Raw genomic sequence first — 17,380 nt, forward strand, 5'->3', positions numbered from 1 at the left:
TTCCAGCACTTCAAACTTCCCCCCCCAAACAAGACAACTCCTCGGCTGTGCCCAAAGCTCTGGCTCACTTGCTCAGTGCAAATCAGTACAAAGTCAGGGCAGCACCTGCCTGTAGGAGCACCAGGGCCTGAGCACCAGCACTCACCTGTGCTGGGCTTGTAAAAACAGTGAGGAGAGATGAGGCTGCTCAGTCTCCAAAGTTTTGACAGTGATATTAATTAACACTGAAAAAGACAACTGTCCTTCAGTTTTAGCTGAATTTTTAGGTGCCTGAGTTTTTCTAAGCACAGCTAAATGGGTTACAAATGGGGAAAGGCAGAAAGCAGTGGATGCACCACACCGCAGCTCAGCACGAGGGCCTCTGCAGCATGAGCCATGCCATCAAGCGTATTTCAGAGCAGGTAATTAATACTGCCTTTCAGCTGCCCTGAGCACTTTTGCCAACAAAACAGATTTGAAAAGTATGCAGGTAGTTTATTAAACAAGGCAAAAAAAAAACAAAAACAAATATGACAGATTCACTGGTGTGAGTTGATTTAAAGCAAAAAGAAGACAAATATTTCCACCTAGATATGTTCAGGGAAGCCAGCAAGTCCTTGATGACAATCTGCAGCTTGGCAAGAATAGGGCTCACGGGTTTATTCACGCTGTTTCCCAGGCAGATCAGTTCCATATAAGCAAAGCATTCCTCAAAGTCCAAATAACTAAGGATCCTCATTCAGTATATATTCTTCCTCCGATTAAAGTCCGCTTCACTTTATTCCAAATCCCACCATGATGTAAAGGAAAAGCAGATTTCCTTAAATTTGCAAGAGAATGGGAGGACATGCACCACAGGCAGCAGAGCCAGCCTGAGAGCAAGCAGAAACAAACCCTGCAGAAACAGAAACATCACTCTTCAGGGGGCTGCTTTGGCCAAGCTGCTAGAAAACAGGATGTGAGCATCAGTCGTGTGTGCAGAAGAGAGGTTATTCAGAACAGAGAATTCACACACTGACTGGGTCTTTTACTCTGTAAGGAAAGGGTGGGAGGAAGGGGGGGAAAAAGCTTTCAACCCACACACCACAGCCCTGCCTACTTGGGTTTTCCCCAGTCTTTTTTTTAACTTCGTTATCTAACAAGCAGTCCTTTTCAAGTGTGATGTTAACAGACAGCCACCTGTAAAACAGGAGTGTGCTGAGAGGAGGAGGAGGAACGACACACTGCTTAAGAAAAGGATCCCGTGGGCAACTGCAGGCGTGTGGGACTGGTGCAGCTGGAGAATGACACGTGTCTGCGGGAAGGCAGGAAGGGCTGCACCTCGTGGAGCATGGAACTGGGGGAAAAGGAAAGGCCAGGGGAAGGGAAAAGGAAAGCGATGCTCTATGATGAGAGCAAGAACTGCTGGGAATTAGAAAAGTAGCAGCAGTGCTACACAGGGCTACCTCACCATCTGCACCACTCCTTGGTACTTACCGGCAGGCTATTACTCATTATAATCATAGTATACAAAAAGGCTGCTGATCAATACTGCACAAAGGTGATTAGTGCTCAATGATTAAACATCAGTGCATGAATTTATCTGACTCAATGTGCCTGAAGTGGAAGGAAACAGGGAGAAACCATTTCTGAGTGGACTCCAGTAACAAAAATTGACAAACCATCCAACATCAGATGTTAACGCTGTGAAGAGCTCAGAACCAAACGATGGAAAATTGTTTTCTTCCAAATTATTCAAGATCAAATGTGCCTTTGAACAAATATACCCTCTAAAGGAAAAGAAAATCTCATTGAAGAATGCCAAAATGAAGCTATTCTGATGACACGGCTGTCACACGAACAGGCCTGCTGTGACCTGAGTCACTGTTCCAGGTCTTCTGTGATCTTCTTCGCTATCGGTTTCGCACAGGAAGCCTTCACGTTTGATGCACCAAAATAGCAGATGGTGTACAAATGAAAAATTTTGTTCAAAAAGGCTCACAACTTCCTCCTTTTCTTAAATGCTAATGAGCTTTCAGCACAGCATAAGGGTGACTTAAAGCCCTTCACCCTGCCATGCTGTCCCTCACACCCATGCATGTGAACAGCTGCATTACTAGGTGATGGAAACAATAAAGAACTAAGAGAAAAGAAACAAAAACAGCAATAGGAAATGAATACCCAAATGTGAAAAATAATGTACTCCCCTAGAGAGGAAGATGTATACGTATACAACAAGGTCCAAGTTGCTGAAGGTCCTACCTAAGGCTGAGCAAAAAGGAAGGCACGCTTTACTATTAACTACATCGACCCAAATGACCATTAACAACTCTGAGAGAAGCTTCAGGTCTGGGCAGCAGACCAAGCCCTGCTGTAGAGCAAGAGCCAGCCCTCGAGCATGGTGGTGGTATGCAGATCTGCATTTGCCTGCCTCACACAGGAAACTGAGGAGTCCTCCAAACAGTCCCAGGCCTTAGAGCTGGGTCCTGCTACTGCAGACACTGAACTCTGCACTGCACTGAAAAGGATTTCTCTAATTGCTGTTTTTTCTTCACAAAGGGCTCTCTGGGGAAATGCTAAACACACCACCAACAAAAGAAATCTGAAGAAACTTGACAGACTACAGATTGATGGTAAACCTCCAGAATCTGGCTTCAATACTGCCAATTCATGGTGTTGTACCATACTGGGATTTCAGGTGTTTTTATTAGAAATGCCTAAGATGCTCCAAAATCATGAAAACAAAACATTTCCAGTTGTCTTCATTTCTGTAAAGAGATGGTGGGGATCTTAAAGACTCTAAAATAAGACATCTCCATTATTTTAAATAGTATCATGATTTTTGAGCCAAACTCAGGAACGTTAGGGTACAAATCTGCATAGAAACTGCTGTCCCCATCCCCATCGCATGCATTTGCACTTTTACACACACATCTACACTAGCGTTATTCTGTCTACCTTAACAGCCACACAACACAGAAAACCCATCTGGATCATTACAGAATTGCCTCTCTTTGAAAACAGAACTGTGTATCTGTATGAAGAATGAGAAGCAATCCCACTCTGTTAGCAGAGCTGAAGTTACACATGGCTTGAATTGAAAAGCCACTTAAGCAAGCTCTGGAACCATCGTGCTGTTCAAACTGATGCCAAACAACAGGAACTGACAGTCAAAACAGGAAAAAACAGAGCTCACTGATGAAGCAAATTCTTCCCCCCCCCTTCCTAATGCATGGCTAAATTAAAGATTCGGGGTGCAAATCCAAAATCACGTTTGTGACCCCTAATTTATAAATTGTGAGGGAAATAAATTGAGGTTGATGCAGCACACAAATGGGTAATTGTACCGTAATCAAGAAACAGAAGTTTGTCCCATCAGCTCAAGCCCAGCCAAATGGATTTTTGGCAATAGTGCCACTGGAGGGTGAGAGGGACTCGAGTGGTGGTGAAGGAGCAGATGCTAATTAGCAAGAGCAGTTAAATCATAAGCGTGTATACTTAGAAACTAAAATAATGCACGTATTTTAGCTAGGGGAAGAGGACTACATTTTCCTACACTTTTTCCCAAGTCAGCAGAAAAACAGGGTAAGAAAGCAAGATCTTTCTTTCCATTTCAATACTGCAAATTAAAATCAAAGCTTTCTAAATGAAAATTTTGTATTTCTTCTCAAGCAAGAGGGATGACAGTAAAGCTCATCTCTTCATGGAAATGGTCATAATTACATCTCTGTTTTCCCAAATTCCAAATTACGCAGCTCTAAAAACCAACAGCAAATGACAGAGCAAAGCAGACTTCTTATGCTAAGAACAAGGAATTATTTCCTCCAAACAGAAGCAGCACTGCCCCAAAAGGTGCCAAAGTCTTACAGGTGTTTTAGCAAAACCTAGAAGTATAAAAAATTAACAGAAGTAGAGTTGTTGGTTTTTTTCCACATTTCAAGTTCTGGTGTCCTTTAGGGGAAAAAACAAAACAAAAAAACCCACAAAAAAAAAACCAAGAGAGACAGTTCAGGTTAGTTAGTATCACGCTTCAGAGCGATCTGTTCAGACTGACTGGTAACCATTTGTGGCAACACAGCACATCTGTCCTAAGGAAATTCTGCATGCCACTGCCACAGCATGCTGTTTTCCTAATGCACGGATGCGAGCAAGTAGAGAGCTTTGTGTGACAGTCCAAATCCACTGCTTTTTGTTGCCATTTCACCTCAGGTGTTTTGATGATCTGAAAACCAAAATGATTATGGTAGTGTTTATATACATACACATACATATACATATACACACAGGGATAGAGAGATACAAAAATAAACGAATTTAAGCAGAAGAGGAGGTAGAGCCTGAACAGTAAAATCCCATTTGTCTCAATAGCTAGGAGCTAGCTTCTTCAGTGCAATTTATCTCTTTATGACAGCTTCTTTCCTCTGTTGTACAGCCCAAAGTCTAAAAAGCACTAGAACTTGAAATAAATTGGAAAAACAAAACCAAAAAAAACCAATCCTATTCTTACAACAGTGAGGGCTGCATATTAAGCACTGAGCCCTGAGAGAAAACATTGATCTCTAGGGAAGGGGGGCAAGAGAGAGAAAAGCCAAATTAATTAGTGCAATGAGGCAATTATGTAACAATAATGTGTAATGTCAATTGCCAGAACAGAAAAACAAAGCACTTGCCTGGTCCCACTATCTGAGCCACTCCAACCCCATAACTTCTAGTCCCTCCCAGCAAAACACCTACATCTGCAATCCCTGTAAACCAATGAATCATTTATACCTCCGATCCACGGCACGGAAGTACTTCAAGAAAGGTGAATGAATGCAAGAATCCTACCATTATTTTCACTGAAGTTTACAACTGAATGCCATCTGTAAAGGCGATTCCTGCAGGATGAAATGCCTTTTGACCCAGGAGCTCTATACCATTTTTTCTCCAAGTCTGGGCGTAACTGCAGCTCCAGCTCAGCCTGCATCATGCAGTTCTCACATCCATCAGGCATTCCTCTCCAAAGACTTGGCAGCGTTCCTAAGAGCAGTGAGGATCCCTGGACATGCGGTTTCCCTGCTGTAGGGCTGGAGAAGGCTGCACACAGACAGACTGTACAAGATAGTAACACTGAAGAGAAATTTTGCAAAAACAGTTATCCTGCATGGAAAGGATTTTACTCTTGAAGACAAACCATGTGAAACAATTAGTTGTATCCGACAATTTAAGGAGAACTGACCTAACTGCAAAACTGCAGCTTTCATTACATTCTGTATCACTTACTCCTAACAATGACAATTACCTCCTTCCTCCTTATCTAAAAGCAGAGCATTTCAAAACCTCCTGCCCAATTCAGAAAGAGCATGCATAACCTTCCCACTCTGCACCTTTCAAATGAAAGGGTGAGGAAAACAGACAAATATGAAAATGAAAGCTTGAGACAAGGCACGTCAGTACCCAACCCCAGCCTTTATTAACCCCCACAGCCCCTACCAGTTCCACTGGAGGCTTTTCTTTCCACAGTAAGATCAGAAAAACATTTGCCATAGTTAACACATCTCAGTGAGTACCCTCCCACAGTAGGCAGCCATGGGATCTCATAAATACAGCTCTGGAGCAGAGCCTAATTTTCTGCTGATAGCTTGAATTAGTGAGAAATAGTGTGAATTCTGCTGTTAGTATTCAACTAGATTCTCTTGTGCAAAATCCCATAGATAAGTTTCTGCCCCACGCAGTGCCAGAGACACTTCTCTGCTATTCAGATTTCCCCATACAGACTTCCATTCATTCCTCTACTTACCAACAGGTGTTTTTCAGCAACTTACACTGCTGCTTCAGAATCCTGGTTGTACTCAACTACTAGCAAATTGCAACTGTTCACTGCTGCAATGAAATGCAGCAATTCAGCACGCAGGAGATAGAGTTTGGGCATCTTAAGTCTCTGGACAGCAATCTAGTCTCTTTCCTACCGTATCAAGGAAAATCCCCCTCACATTTAAGATCCCTGGAATGAGTCCTCTCACAAACTCCTACACCGGTTTCCAGGGTAAAGTTTTCATAACACCCAGAATGGAATTTGAAAAACATAACTAATACATTAAAATGTACCGTCTCCAAAATGACTATTATGGATAACCGAGTAAGACAGAGACATCATTTATGGCTACAACTGCTGCTTTCTGCAGCCCTCAGCTGTCTGGTATTTACCCAAGAGTAAACCAAAAGCAGCTCCCCTGAAGTTGAGAGTCCAAACTGGTGGAGAACAGAAAAAAAACAAGTAACATTTCAGGCTTAAAAGGGCCTACTAAAAACAGGAAAAAATATTAATGCTAAAGTAGTTGGGTCACTGCCCCTGCCTGCTTCCACACCTCGTGCACCTCAGTCCACTGGTGAGCCCGAGGCCACGCGCATCCACAAGATATGGAGGGCTGTGGTGACGCAAGCTGAGCAGCTGTTGTGTACATAAATCTTGACAGCACTGGCCCCTCTCTCCTACCTGCAGCATCTTTCAGTCCCTGAACTGAGCAGGTGTCCCACTTCTGGCCAGTGTTGAGGCACAAGAGGTGCGGAACAGCTGGGAGAGGGGCAGAGACTCACTGGAAACTGAGCTGAACAGCAGGTATTGGGAAAGCAGTTAGCTACCAGAGAACTAAAGCTATACTGCTGAATCGTAAGAAGCCAGCTACTGATGCTGAAGAAAGCAAAATCTCATAGTTCTTAACAAATTTCTTCTTTACAATCAACTGTCTTGAGCTTAAGTACCAGAAAAGCAGCAACGTGCATATGTGTTTTATTAAAGCAAACTTTCTTCACTAACTTCTTTTGCATGGCGGTCAGGAAAGCTGCACTGGTTCAAAATACCAGATGATGAATCAAACGATAAGAGCAAATACTCAGAGAGGGAAATCTTAATTAGCTTAAAAAAATACATACCAGTGTGCAGTGCAGTGCTTCCCCAGAGGCTCACTGAGCAATACTTAACCAGATGCAGTTGCATGGTTTTTTTGAAGGAAATCTGTCCACACATGTAACTGCAGCATAGTGCACTGCACTGTTGCAGCTACATGGGTTGTCTGCACCTTGCCTTATCCAGCAATGTTCTGCCATTCTCAACAAGACAAAAGTCAGTTACTTCTAGTTCTAGACACTGAGTCACCACTGATCAATACACAATTACAACAAAAAAATTAAAAATAGAGTCAGACCGGGCTTCTTTTCAGCGCGGATTTCAGCTTGGACCGTTTACCTAGATTTACCATGAAGACACAGCAACAAGACAGCTGAAAATAATTCAGAAGGCGGCATTGAGCTGCAGGCCCAGCGGGCCAACATCTGAACAACCGAACGGAAAACAGAGCTGCGCGGCAACCTGCTACCAGCCCGTCCTGCACACAGCAAGGAAGGCTCCTCAGCACCTCACAGGCTGCCCCAGAGGCTGCCTCAGGCTGCCCAAGCAGCACTCACAGTCACACCACTCAATCACCACCAGCTCTTCTAAAAGCTTCTCAAGAGGTCTTTACCCAGGAATGAGGCTGTGCAGCACAACCCGCTGCTCTGCTTCAGCCAGCAGGAAGCATTCCGCTTCCCTCTCAGGGAAAGAGAAGTCCAAGGGACACACACACAGTAGCTAAAATGGATACTTTGCTGTTTTGGTGAAGAACTGAAGTGTGAACATTCAGCCAGATGAGAAAGCCCAGTGAGTCCTTACTTCCCAGCCTGCTGCTCAGCTGCACATCAACCCTTCTCCACAGGAAACTCCCTGCAGTTCCCCAGGGGTCAGCATTTCCTCATGGGCACGTAAGGCACTGCACAGCGCTGAATTCTAGCCCAGTGCTGTACTCAGAGCACAGAGTGGCTGCAGAGCCAGACTGGGACTGTGGGTCTGCAGCACTCTGTTATCTCCCCAGGAAGAAGGAAGAAGCACTGGGGGGCAGCGAGGAAATAGACAGCTGCACAGAAAAGCCTGACAACTGATTTTGTGGAGATCCTTCCTTAGCAGTATCCTCTCAAAACAGCTTTTGAGAGGATATCCAGCACAGCTCCCTCAGAACTATCTCCACTGCTCACGTCCCCACAGCCCTGCCCACCCTCTGCTCCAGCTCTAAGCTGCCAGCTGCTGCATATCTGAATGGAGCTCAGCCCACTCTTGTGCTGCCGCAGGTACCACTTGACCACAGAGACCACAAGACAAGCAGGGAGCTGAAAAAGAACCAACCAAATCAGCCCACTGAAAAATAATCCCACTGAAAACAGTTCTCCAGCAGCTCACTGCGCACTGACACAGGTGCTGGGAGAAGCTGGAGAGGGGTCGCAGAGTGACCCTGGAGAAGAGGGGGTTCATCTGTATATCAAAAGCTGTTGGGGGGTTATGCCTAATGCTGGCAGCCTGCACTTGGCTCAGTTTAAACCAGCTGTGAAGCATCTTCAACACTGGCCCCTTGAACAACTGCTCCCGGGGGAAAACCAAAGCCAACATCTTCAGAAGAAGAAAGGGAGTCTCTTTCTCCTGGAGGCATTCGGAGCCTGCCTGGCTATGTCCCTTTGCTGAGGGTGTCTCTACTGAGCATGGGCTGGACTGAGTGATCTCTGGGGTTCCTCTAAGCCCCAACCCCATGATCTCACGTGTGCCCTGTTCTCCCTGCAGGGCTGGCCTCCGTCAGGCCTCTGCTGTCACTGCCCCTTGGGCATCTCAGCCAAAGGTACTCCCCAGCCGCCCCTGTCACAGCTCCCTCAGTTGTGTCAGCACCACTGACTGCTAGGCTGTGACCTGAATTGAGGAACTGAGCTGAAAAGCAACTTGAGAATTCAAAAAGAGAGGAAAAAAAAGTCCAGCTGGATCTGATCTGCAACTAGATCCAGGGCTCGTCGCTGAAATGCCAAAGCGTGTCAGCACACTGCTGGAGCATGCAGCCCAGAACAGGGAGGAGTTGTGGCCGACAGCTCGCTCCATCCGGCCCGCACAGCCCAGGCACAGTGCGTGCAGAGCAGCCCGGCTCTGCTCTCGTGTCCAGGCCCCACAGCACTAACACACCTCACCATGTCTGCGTGGGTCAGCTTCCCCCAAATAACCAGGAGGCCAATTGCCTGTCAGGGTACATTCAGAGCCCACCACAGCTCCCCAGGATGGGGACAGCCCACTGCCTATCTTCTACAAGGGTCAGCTAACACCAGTAACTAAGACAGGAGGTGCAGAGGTCTCTGGATATTGCCAGCTTCTTATCACTATTTGAAAAAAAAAACTAATTATGCGCCGTATAGCTCTAAACCAGCACACACATGCAGTCTCTACTGCAAAGAATAAGCAATGATGTAGTCAACCAGCTGGAAGCCAGCTAAGTGGAAGAGTATTTCCATGCAGAGCTTTAGGAAATCTATTATTTAAATATTCTGTATAATTCCTTGCTTTTGCACTTCAAAAACAAAGCTGAAAGGGTTCAAGAAAGCTCTCCACAAATTGACTAGTATCCAGAAATTCTGTATTACAGGAAGTTTCTAGAAACTGCTATGATTTCTCTAGAAGGAGATGACTCTCTTTGCTTCAAAAAATAATTTGAGGGGAACATTTCTGGTGGCTGAGAGAACATATACGCCAGACTGAGATATAAGAAAATTGATCTGGGGTTAAGCACAACGAATTCTAATTTAAAAAACCCACACTTTTAACAATCTGGGACATTAACAATTGGATCTGCTCATTTAGGACATCATTTTATTAAAGGCGTCAGCATCATTTGAAGTCCTTAACATGAGCCTGAAGGGTTTTTCCACCGTAGTTCCAACCAGATGTTACAAACCCAATGCAATTCTGATGCTTGTGCAATGTGGGTCAGGAGAGGTGGTAACTGTATTAGAACTGAAGGAGATTGTTTCCGTACCCAAAGGGCCACACAGCTTTCAAAGGACATCCTCCTGAACGTTAGCAGAGGGAGGATACTGCTACTGCCACGTCTACCACCTTCGTGTGTATGCAGATTGGATTAAGAGATCTCATAATAAAGAACAATTAGACTGCCTTGCTTCTCACACCAGGTATCTCTTATCTTCCTGCAGGGCTCTACCTGTCAAAAGCCCAGGCAGTATCACCTCAGAGGAAGCATGCTGGCTGCAGGGTCTTCTCAGAAGTCCCCACGTGCAGCGTCCCACCAGCTCCCTGGCCATGGCACAGACCAGGCTACATGGCATGAGGACATCCCACACACGCCAGTAACTCAGGAGACCTCGGGTCCCACAGCCCACTTCAGACAGAGGAGCAGCCTTGCTGGATCTCTGTGACCCAGTTATGATCCATGTACTTCTAAGAATAACCTCAATATCAAGCGAGAAGAATTTTCTTCTCCCATCCCCATATCATATCCATTACTTTCATTACATTTTTATTGAGATATTTTTATTGAGACATCCCTCAGCACAAGCACCAAACAAACCCTGAAGATCTTGAATTTCCCTAGCATGCACCCAGCTCGGAACACGTGCACGTTTCTCTTCCTCAGACGAGCAGGGCAGACACAAAGAGGAGCCCAGTCTGTAGGAGGGATATCCGGAGCAGCACAGACCGGGCAAACAAAGGCAGCAGAGCACAAGGCACAGGATGAGAGCTTCCTTTTCCATAGCTGGGCTGCTGAGTGAGACCAAAAAACTGCAGAGAAGCCAGTGATGCCAGGCATCTTTCTCCTTCATCCACTCACGTTTGATAATAACTGTCAGCAAAGTTTGCATTCATAAAAGGCACAGATTGATCACACGCCCTGAAAACACAACCTTAGTGGCCTCTGTTCAAAGCAGGAATCCCTACATGGATAATAATAATAATACAGGTCTTCAAGGAGAAAAAAAATGGGGCTTATCGCAAAATATTTCAACAGACCCATAGCTACAGCAGCACTAGTGGGCGCAGCTATAATTACAGCAAACCTACATAATGCGTCTGAACTAGCTTAGCCCTTTCCCTGCGAGCAGAGGAGCTGCCACATCAGTAACTCCGTTGCTAGGGCAACTGCTTACTTTCCATATCAACTGCAAACGCGTTGCTATGGAGACGCATATACAAGAAAAATTCCTCTCCACAGCCAAGGACCAGATGGCAGGGAAGTCAGAGAAGTCACGGGCTGAGGGCTGTGCTAACCGGGACGCACACTAGAGGACATTTAGATCTGTGTGCTCACGATAGGATTAATCTGAATGACTGAATTCACAAGTCCAGCAGTATAAACAAAGCCAGGGAACTCCTCTTGTGCTCCCCATCATGTGACACTTTATGCTCCGGCCAACTATTATTAAACTGCTGAGCTCAATGCAAAGAGGTTTGCACAATCAAGGGCTCAGCGTTTTCCCTTCTTCAGCCCTCCTGCCTGCCTCAAGCCAGCAGCAAAGTTACACGCGGTCACTGTCGCCTTGCCCAGGGAGCCTGATGGCACAGCAGCTCTGTGCACTGCAACAACACATAAGCACAGCTGGGGATAAAACGTCTGCTCCCTCAGAAGATCCAGAACAGGGCAAGCTGGAAATTTCTTTCCATTGCAAGGATCTCACATTTTAGGAAATGCGAGCATCTCACATCACAAAAGGCGAGCATTCACACACATGCAAGAGCTGCAGGCTATTAAATACGTATTTAGCCCCATGAATATAAATGAGCGAGCCCAAGACTGAGGGAACTACTATGTAGAGGGAATCCAAAAAAGAATTAAGTGTTCAGCAGAACTTTTTTTAGAAAAACCATTACCAAAAGGCTATACAAACAAACAGTGGAAAGCACAACTCAGAGAGGAAAGCTTCTAGCTTTCCAGCGTGTGTCAGCGCACATCAGCTAGCAAATGCCTGCAATTCCCAGCACTGATTAACTCCTTCCCTGCACTCCATGTTTCGGAGCCCAGCTTGTTAGGATTTCAGAGATGCCATTTGCCAAATGTTTTTTGTCACATACAAACAGTAAGACAAGCACACTCTAAACCTGTAACTTGCAGAATGTGGCAACAAACTGGAAGAAGTGGCATGAGATGATTCCCTGTAATGGAGAGTTAACCCAACCCAGAGGTCCAAGGAACCCTATGAGATTTGCAGGCTGCTGTCAGCAACAGAGCTGCTTGCTCTGAGGCACTCGAACTAACTCTGGAGGTGTGTGAGAGCACATGAATGTCTTTCAAAGCCAGCAGTTGGAGGTTAGTGCTTTCCAAGTCCACAATTAGCTGTCAGGCACCTGATTCAGCAACCCGCTCCCAGTGCCAGCTCTGCACTCCCGTCCCCACCTGCCACGTCCCTTGGCCAGGACGTGAGTTAAGCGACCCGACTTTGTGCATTTTAAGTTTCAGATTCTCTTCTCAGTTACCTTAATGCTGGCTACCAGCAGGGTGACTGCATAGTTATTAAGGGCTCAGGAGCATGAAAAGATGGAAGGAATTATTTTTCATATCCTATGCTTTTCTAGGGAAGTCTAAAACCCCACCTTGTTACTTCCACAGGCAAGGGCTCTCCCCACACCTTATTGTCTTGCTGTTCAACCACGGCTCTAATTATGAATTCAAGACATAGGTGACTACTCATGTATTGTGCTTCTCCCCTTCCCCGTGGAGAAGTGCTTCATGGTATGGCTCTTGTGATCTCAGAAGGCTGCGGATATTCGACAGATATGCACGAAGACAGGTTCCTCATAGGAAGGAAATGGTAATTTAAATAGTCAGCTTGTAAACAAAGGAAGGGGACAGAACAAATGGCAGCACTAAACACATGCCTTGCCAGTTACGGCACTGGTCGTTTTTTTAACATGTGCTGTGTGTTAAGGTTTCTTATGGCCTGGGACAGGATCATAAAAGGTTGGTGTGGCCCTTGCTATTATAGTCTTGCTTCCAAACAAGAATTTGAGGCTCTGGCTTACATGAAACAAGATCCAGTTCAGGAACAGGTTTTTTAATCTCGTACACAATCGTTCACAGCAACGAATTTATAAAAATACCAACATACAGCATGTGGTCTCCAATACGTGGACAGTGGATTTCAAGGAATGACATTGAAAAAAAAAAAAAGTAAGAAATCAGTAATTTAAGAAAGTAAAGCCTTAAGGAAAAACAAATTAAGTAATCTTAAATAAAAAGTTGTTAGCTTAGGGTAATGTAAGACTCTTCATCCAGAAAATACCTTCTACTCCAGAGTATTTAAAGTTAAATCGCACCCAAACTATGGAGAACAGCACCACCAACAGAAGTCTCGCTCCAGGGTAACCAGTTACAAGACTATCACAGCACTAACTTAACTGAAATACAGCAGCTGACAGCATCTATTATTTCTGCCAGAAAAAAAAGTGCTCCCTTTCTGATCTTCAGCCAACTGCAGAGCAGCCAGCGACGTGATTCTACCTGCTATTTAGTTCACCAACCTGTGGGAAGGACTGTGAAATTAATCTGCAGGCTGGTATTTTTATCAGTATGCTCGTACTTTGCCAAAGATTCATCCCAGATCGCAGGTTCTGGAGCCCGCCCCCTCCAGAAAATGCTATCTGCTCCCAGTCTGGTTTATGCAATAGAAGGTTATGCAAAGTCCTGCCTCCGCGGCGCGGCTCGTTTCCCCATTCCCTCGCACACAGCCTCTTCCTGCAGATGCAGCTGAGGATTCAGCAATGAAACCAGACAGCAACAGCAGAGATCTGAAAGCAACAATCTGCTCCCCAGACTTCTGCCACTGCACTGTTCTCAGAAGCGGCAAAACTCCAGAGACAGAATGGCTGAGTTTCTGGTAACTTTCACCTCTGATGCCAGACCTATCTGCTCTGTTTGAAGAGTTTCTGTTTCTACTTGTAAGAGAATGAAGCTTCGCCCTTACAATTCAGTACTACTTCTACTCATTTAAGAAAAAAAAGAAAAAAACCCTCTTTTCTGAGTACAACACAGATCGGGGAAAAAAGAGATGGCCTCTTACGTAAGGCATACCCTTTCACTATATGTTTGTATAAGCCAAGAACAGCAAGCAGCCTATTTATAACATGATTACATTCATCTAGTAGAGCTGGAAACCATTACCACAGCACGGTAACTAAAAACAATATTTAACCACTATGCATGAAGACACCAGCTGGGGAGCAAAGAAAACACACACACCGACTGCTTTCTTGCTGATGTCTAGACAATGAATTTAATAAAATCAGAATGAGCCATGCTAAAGAAATGCTGGTCTTCTGAACGTAATGAACTGCGTTACCAGGGACAGCGTTGTGTATTCTACATTTTACAGTTATGAATACGTTCTGGGATAAGCCGATGAGTTTTATCACAGACAGGCCTCCACAGTTGCAAACTTACCTGACTTCTGTCTTTGTCCACTTTCTTAAAACACTTATTCAAGGACAGATTATGCCTTACAGAATTTTTCCATCCAGTAGGAGCGTTTGCAAAATACGGAAAGTGTTCTAAAATCCAGTTGTATATATCCTTTACAGGCAGTCTTTTGGTTGGCGAGTCCTCGATGGCCATAAATATGAGGCAGCTAAAGGAGTAAGGAGGTTTGCAGTTGGGGTTCTGCTTGGCATCGTAGGGCATGTCCGAATGGGCGGGGGACGGAGGCGTGTCATCACCAATGTCCTGAACGGGGCTGACGCTTCGTAACACCGAGTCCCCAAAGCTCTTCAGCAAGTTCTTGCTCTCGTGTAACCAGTTCAAGTTAGTTAGTTCTTCATCTTCCATGGCCCCTTTATCTAATCTGATGGCAGGCAAAGAGAAATCTAGGTCCTCGTCATCATGAAGTGCCTTTGACAAATCGCTATCTTGGTACCGCTGGCTCAGTCCGCTGGGAACGCTGATTCCTGAGCCCTCCGGCTTCTTGCTGGGCGGCATGACTGGACCCATTGAGGCAGAGGCTCCTGAGAGTCCCACACCGGGGGGAAAAGAAACAGAAAAAAAGTTATTAGCTGGTAAAGGTACCGCATAACATTTTGACTGCTTTTCCCCACCAGCTGCTTGGCCTCGTGCCATCTGTTTTAAAAACAACAGACCCACGTTAAAGCTCACTCCCAAACTCTGGGTAAAATAACCTGAAGTCAAGGCAAGTAAAGAACTTTCAATACATGGAATGATATGATAATGCCAATATGCCTCAGTTCTCTCTGTACTTGAAGCCTTACACAGGAAATCCTAGGGACACACTCCTTTAATAATGAATATGTGTATCAAATCATTGAATACTCCGATCATATCACTTTAATAAGCATGTAAATTTAAATTTAAAAAAAAAAGAGGGCTTAGGTGCAGTTGCTTCAGATTAAGTTCAGCTGTTTCAGTCTTGAGGGCAACACAACAGCTCTGTAATAAAGGCACTGGCTGAGGGCTCGCGCAGACAGGCACCAAATCCAACTACAGGCACTGCTGCAGCAGAACTTGCAAAGCAGAACAGGAGGGAGGGAAAGCAGCACACAGTAGCTTTGGGACCAGGGCCAATACACAGGGAAACAAGCGCCAGAGGAATAGAGCACTTTAAAAGTGTATGTAAACAGAGAGGGCTTTAACCTGCACTGAGCTGCCCTCAGCCGTGGCCCAAGGCAGGCAGGAGGTGCTGGGAGCTGAGCGCAGGTTGAGCTGACAGGGATGGGGGGACCCAGGCAGCCAGGGAGGATGGAGCTGGGAGCAGCGTGTGAGCAGCAGCAGCACTGCAGGAGCAGCACAGCTTCCCTGCCTCTGCCGTGCAGTAAAAGTGCCAGGACTGAGGACTGGGGGCACGGCCAGCTGCGAAATAAACACTGGTGAGGATCAATGCATTTCAACAGCAGGCAGTCTCCTGCACCAGTGCAGAGATGCCCTGCATCCAGGGGACCACTGACACAATTCCTACAGTCACACTTGATACCGTACTAAAGGGCAAAAAGCACAGGCGGCAGCAAAACAAACAGTGCATCTATCAGGAAAAACGGGAGGAGAGCCGTTCTGGGAAAGAAAATCAACGGACTTCTTTCAGACGTTACAGAAAAGTGAAAAAGGGAAGTTCTTCGGGTCTTCCTCCATATACTTCCAATCGACGCGGCCATTACCGAAGCAGAAAGGCACGGCAGAGGTACAGCCGCCACACGGCCGCCCGCTGGGCCGCGGCTGCCGGAGGAAACGAGCTGCGCCGGAGCTCCGCCGGCCCCGGGCGGGCACTGCCCTGCGGCGCAGCGCAACTTCGGCTCCGGATGGAAGTTGCGTCCCAGGAGCTTCGGAACAGGGAATTACGCGACGGCTGACAGTAAAGTAATGTAATTGCGCCGTCACCATGACAACACGCTGCTCTCTTTCTGTTTAATTCGCTTATTTCGGCGCCCCCCCCCGAAGGGCCGCCCCGCGCCCGCCCTCCCGTTCCCGGACGGGAGCAGCCCAGCGGGCCCGAAGCCTCAAGCACCGCGGCGGCACTCGGTACCCGGCCCGGGGGGCGGCGGGGCCGCATCTCCCGGCGGGCTGGCTCGGCCCTGGGAAAGGACGCGAACACGGACACGAGGAGGAATTCGGCGGCCGCCTCTCCCCGCCACCAGACAAAGGAGCGGCGCTCACAGGGGGGCCCGCGACGGAGCGAGCATTTTTAACCCGCCGCCAACCGCGGGCGCTCGGCGGGGTGCGCGCAGCCTCCCGCAGCCGGGGCCCCGCGCGGCGCCGGGGTTGCGCTGCGGCCGCCGAGACGACGCGGGGGAAGGAGGGGGGAGGGGGCGGCCCCCGCGCACCGCTCCCACCGCACTCGCCGCCCGGGCGGGGGGCGCCCGCCCATTGGCCGGCGACGCAGCCAATCAATGCCGTTGCTAGGCGACCGGCGCTGCTCAGGGCGGGCGGGGGAGGCCGGCGGCGCGCATACCTCCAATGCTGGCCAGATGTCAGCGGCCCTCCGCCCCGCGTCGGGACGGCAACTTCTGCCCGCGCCCGGCGCGTCGCTCCGGACGGGCCCTCGGCCGCGCGCCGGCACCCCGAGTCCCACCCGGGCAGCCCGGAGCGAGGCCCCACGGTCCGGCCCGGCTGCAGGGTCACGGCGGCGCGCGCCAACTCCCGGCCAAGTTGCGGCGGGGCCCCGCGGGCGGCGGCGGCGGCGGCCGGGGCTCACCTGGCGGGGGGCGGCCTCAGCGCGGTCCTTCCATGGCTGCGGCGCAAACTTTCATCTGACGGAGGCGGGCATGCTGCGCCCCGCCTCAGCCCGAGCCCCGAGCGCGCCGCGGGGGTCCCGGCGCGGGGCGCTCCGCCGCCTGCATGGGCTCGGCCGCACCGCCCCCCACCCCGCGCCGCCGGGCAGCGGTCCGCCCGGCGCGAGCCGAAGAGCGAGAAATTGTTTCCACCGCAAACAAAAAAGGCGACACATGACCAGGGAGGAGGGGAGAGAGGGAAAACGTGGGCCGGGCCACCGCGCCGGGAGAGCCGTGGAAGGGAGGGAGGAAAGGAAGGAGGGCCCCAGCGGGGGGAGGGCGGGCGGCGCTGCGGGCGGGGGCGGGACGCGGCGGAGCGGCGCGGAG

The 17,380-nt window shown here is 48.0% G+C and overlaps 1 protein-coding gene across 2 annotated transcripts in view; it reads right to left on the reverse strand.

Moving 5' to 3' along the window:
* Nucleotides 1-14,768, reverse strand: part of FOXN3 (forkhead box N3) — a gene marked incomplete at both ends in the record, with an annotated part of 111,920 nt that extends 97,152 nt beyond the window's left edge. For both annotated transcript variants that reach the window (XM_079537630.1, XM_079537629.1), the window contains one exon: nt 14,226-14,768. In XM_079537630.1, the coding sequence (XP_079393756.1) occupies nt 14,226-14,768 (543 nt within the window). The remainder of the gene's footprint in view (nt 1-14,225) is intronic.
* Nucleotides 14,769-17,380: the final 2,612 nt, after the last annotated feature.

Source organism: Tetrao urogallus (assembly GCF_951394365.1).
Source record: "Tetrao urogallus genome assembly, chromosome: 6".
In the NCBI taxonomy this organism is placed as follows: Eukaryota; Metazoa; Chordata; class Aves; order Galliformes; family Phasianidae; genus Tetrao; species Tetrao urogallus.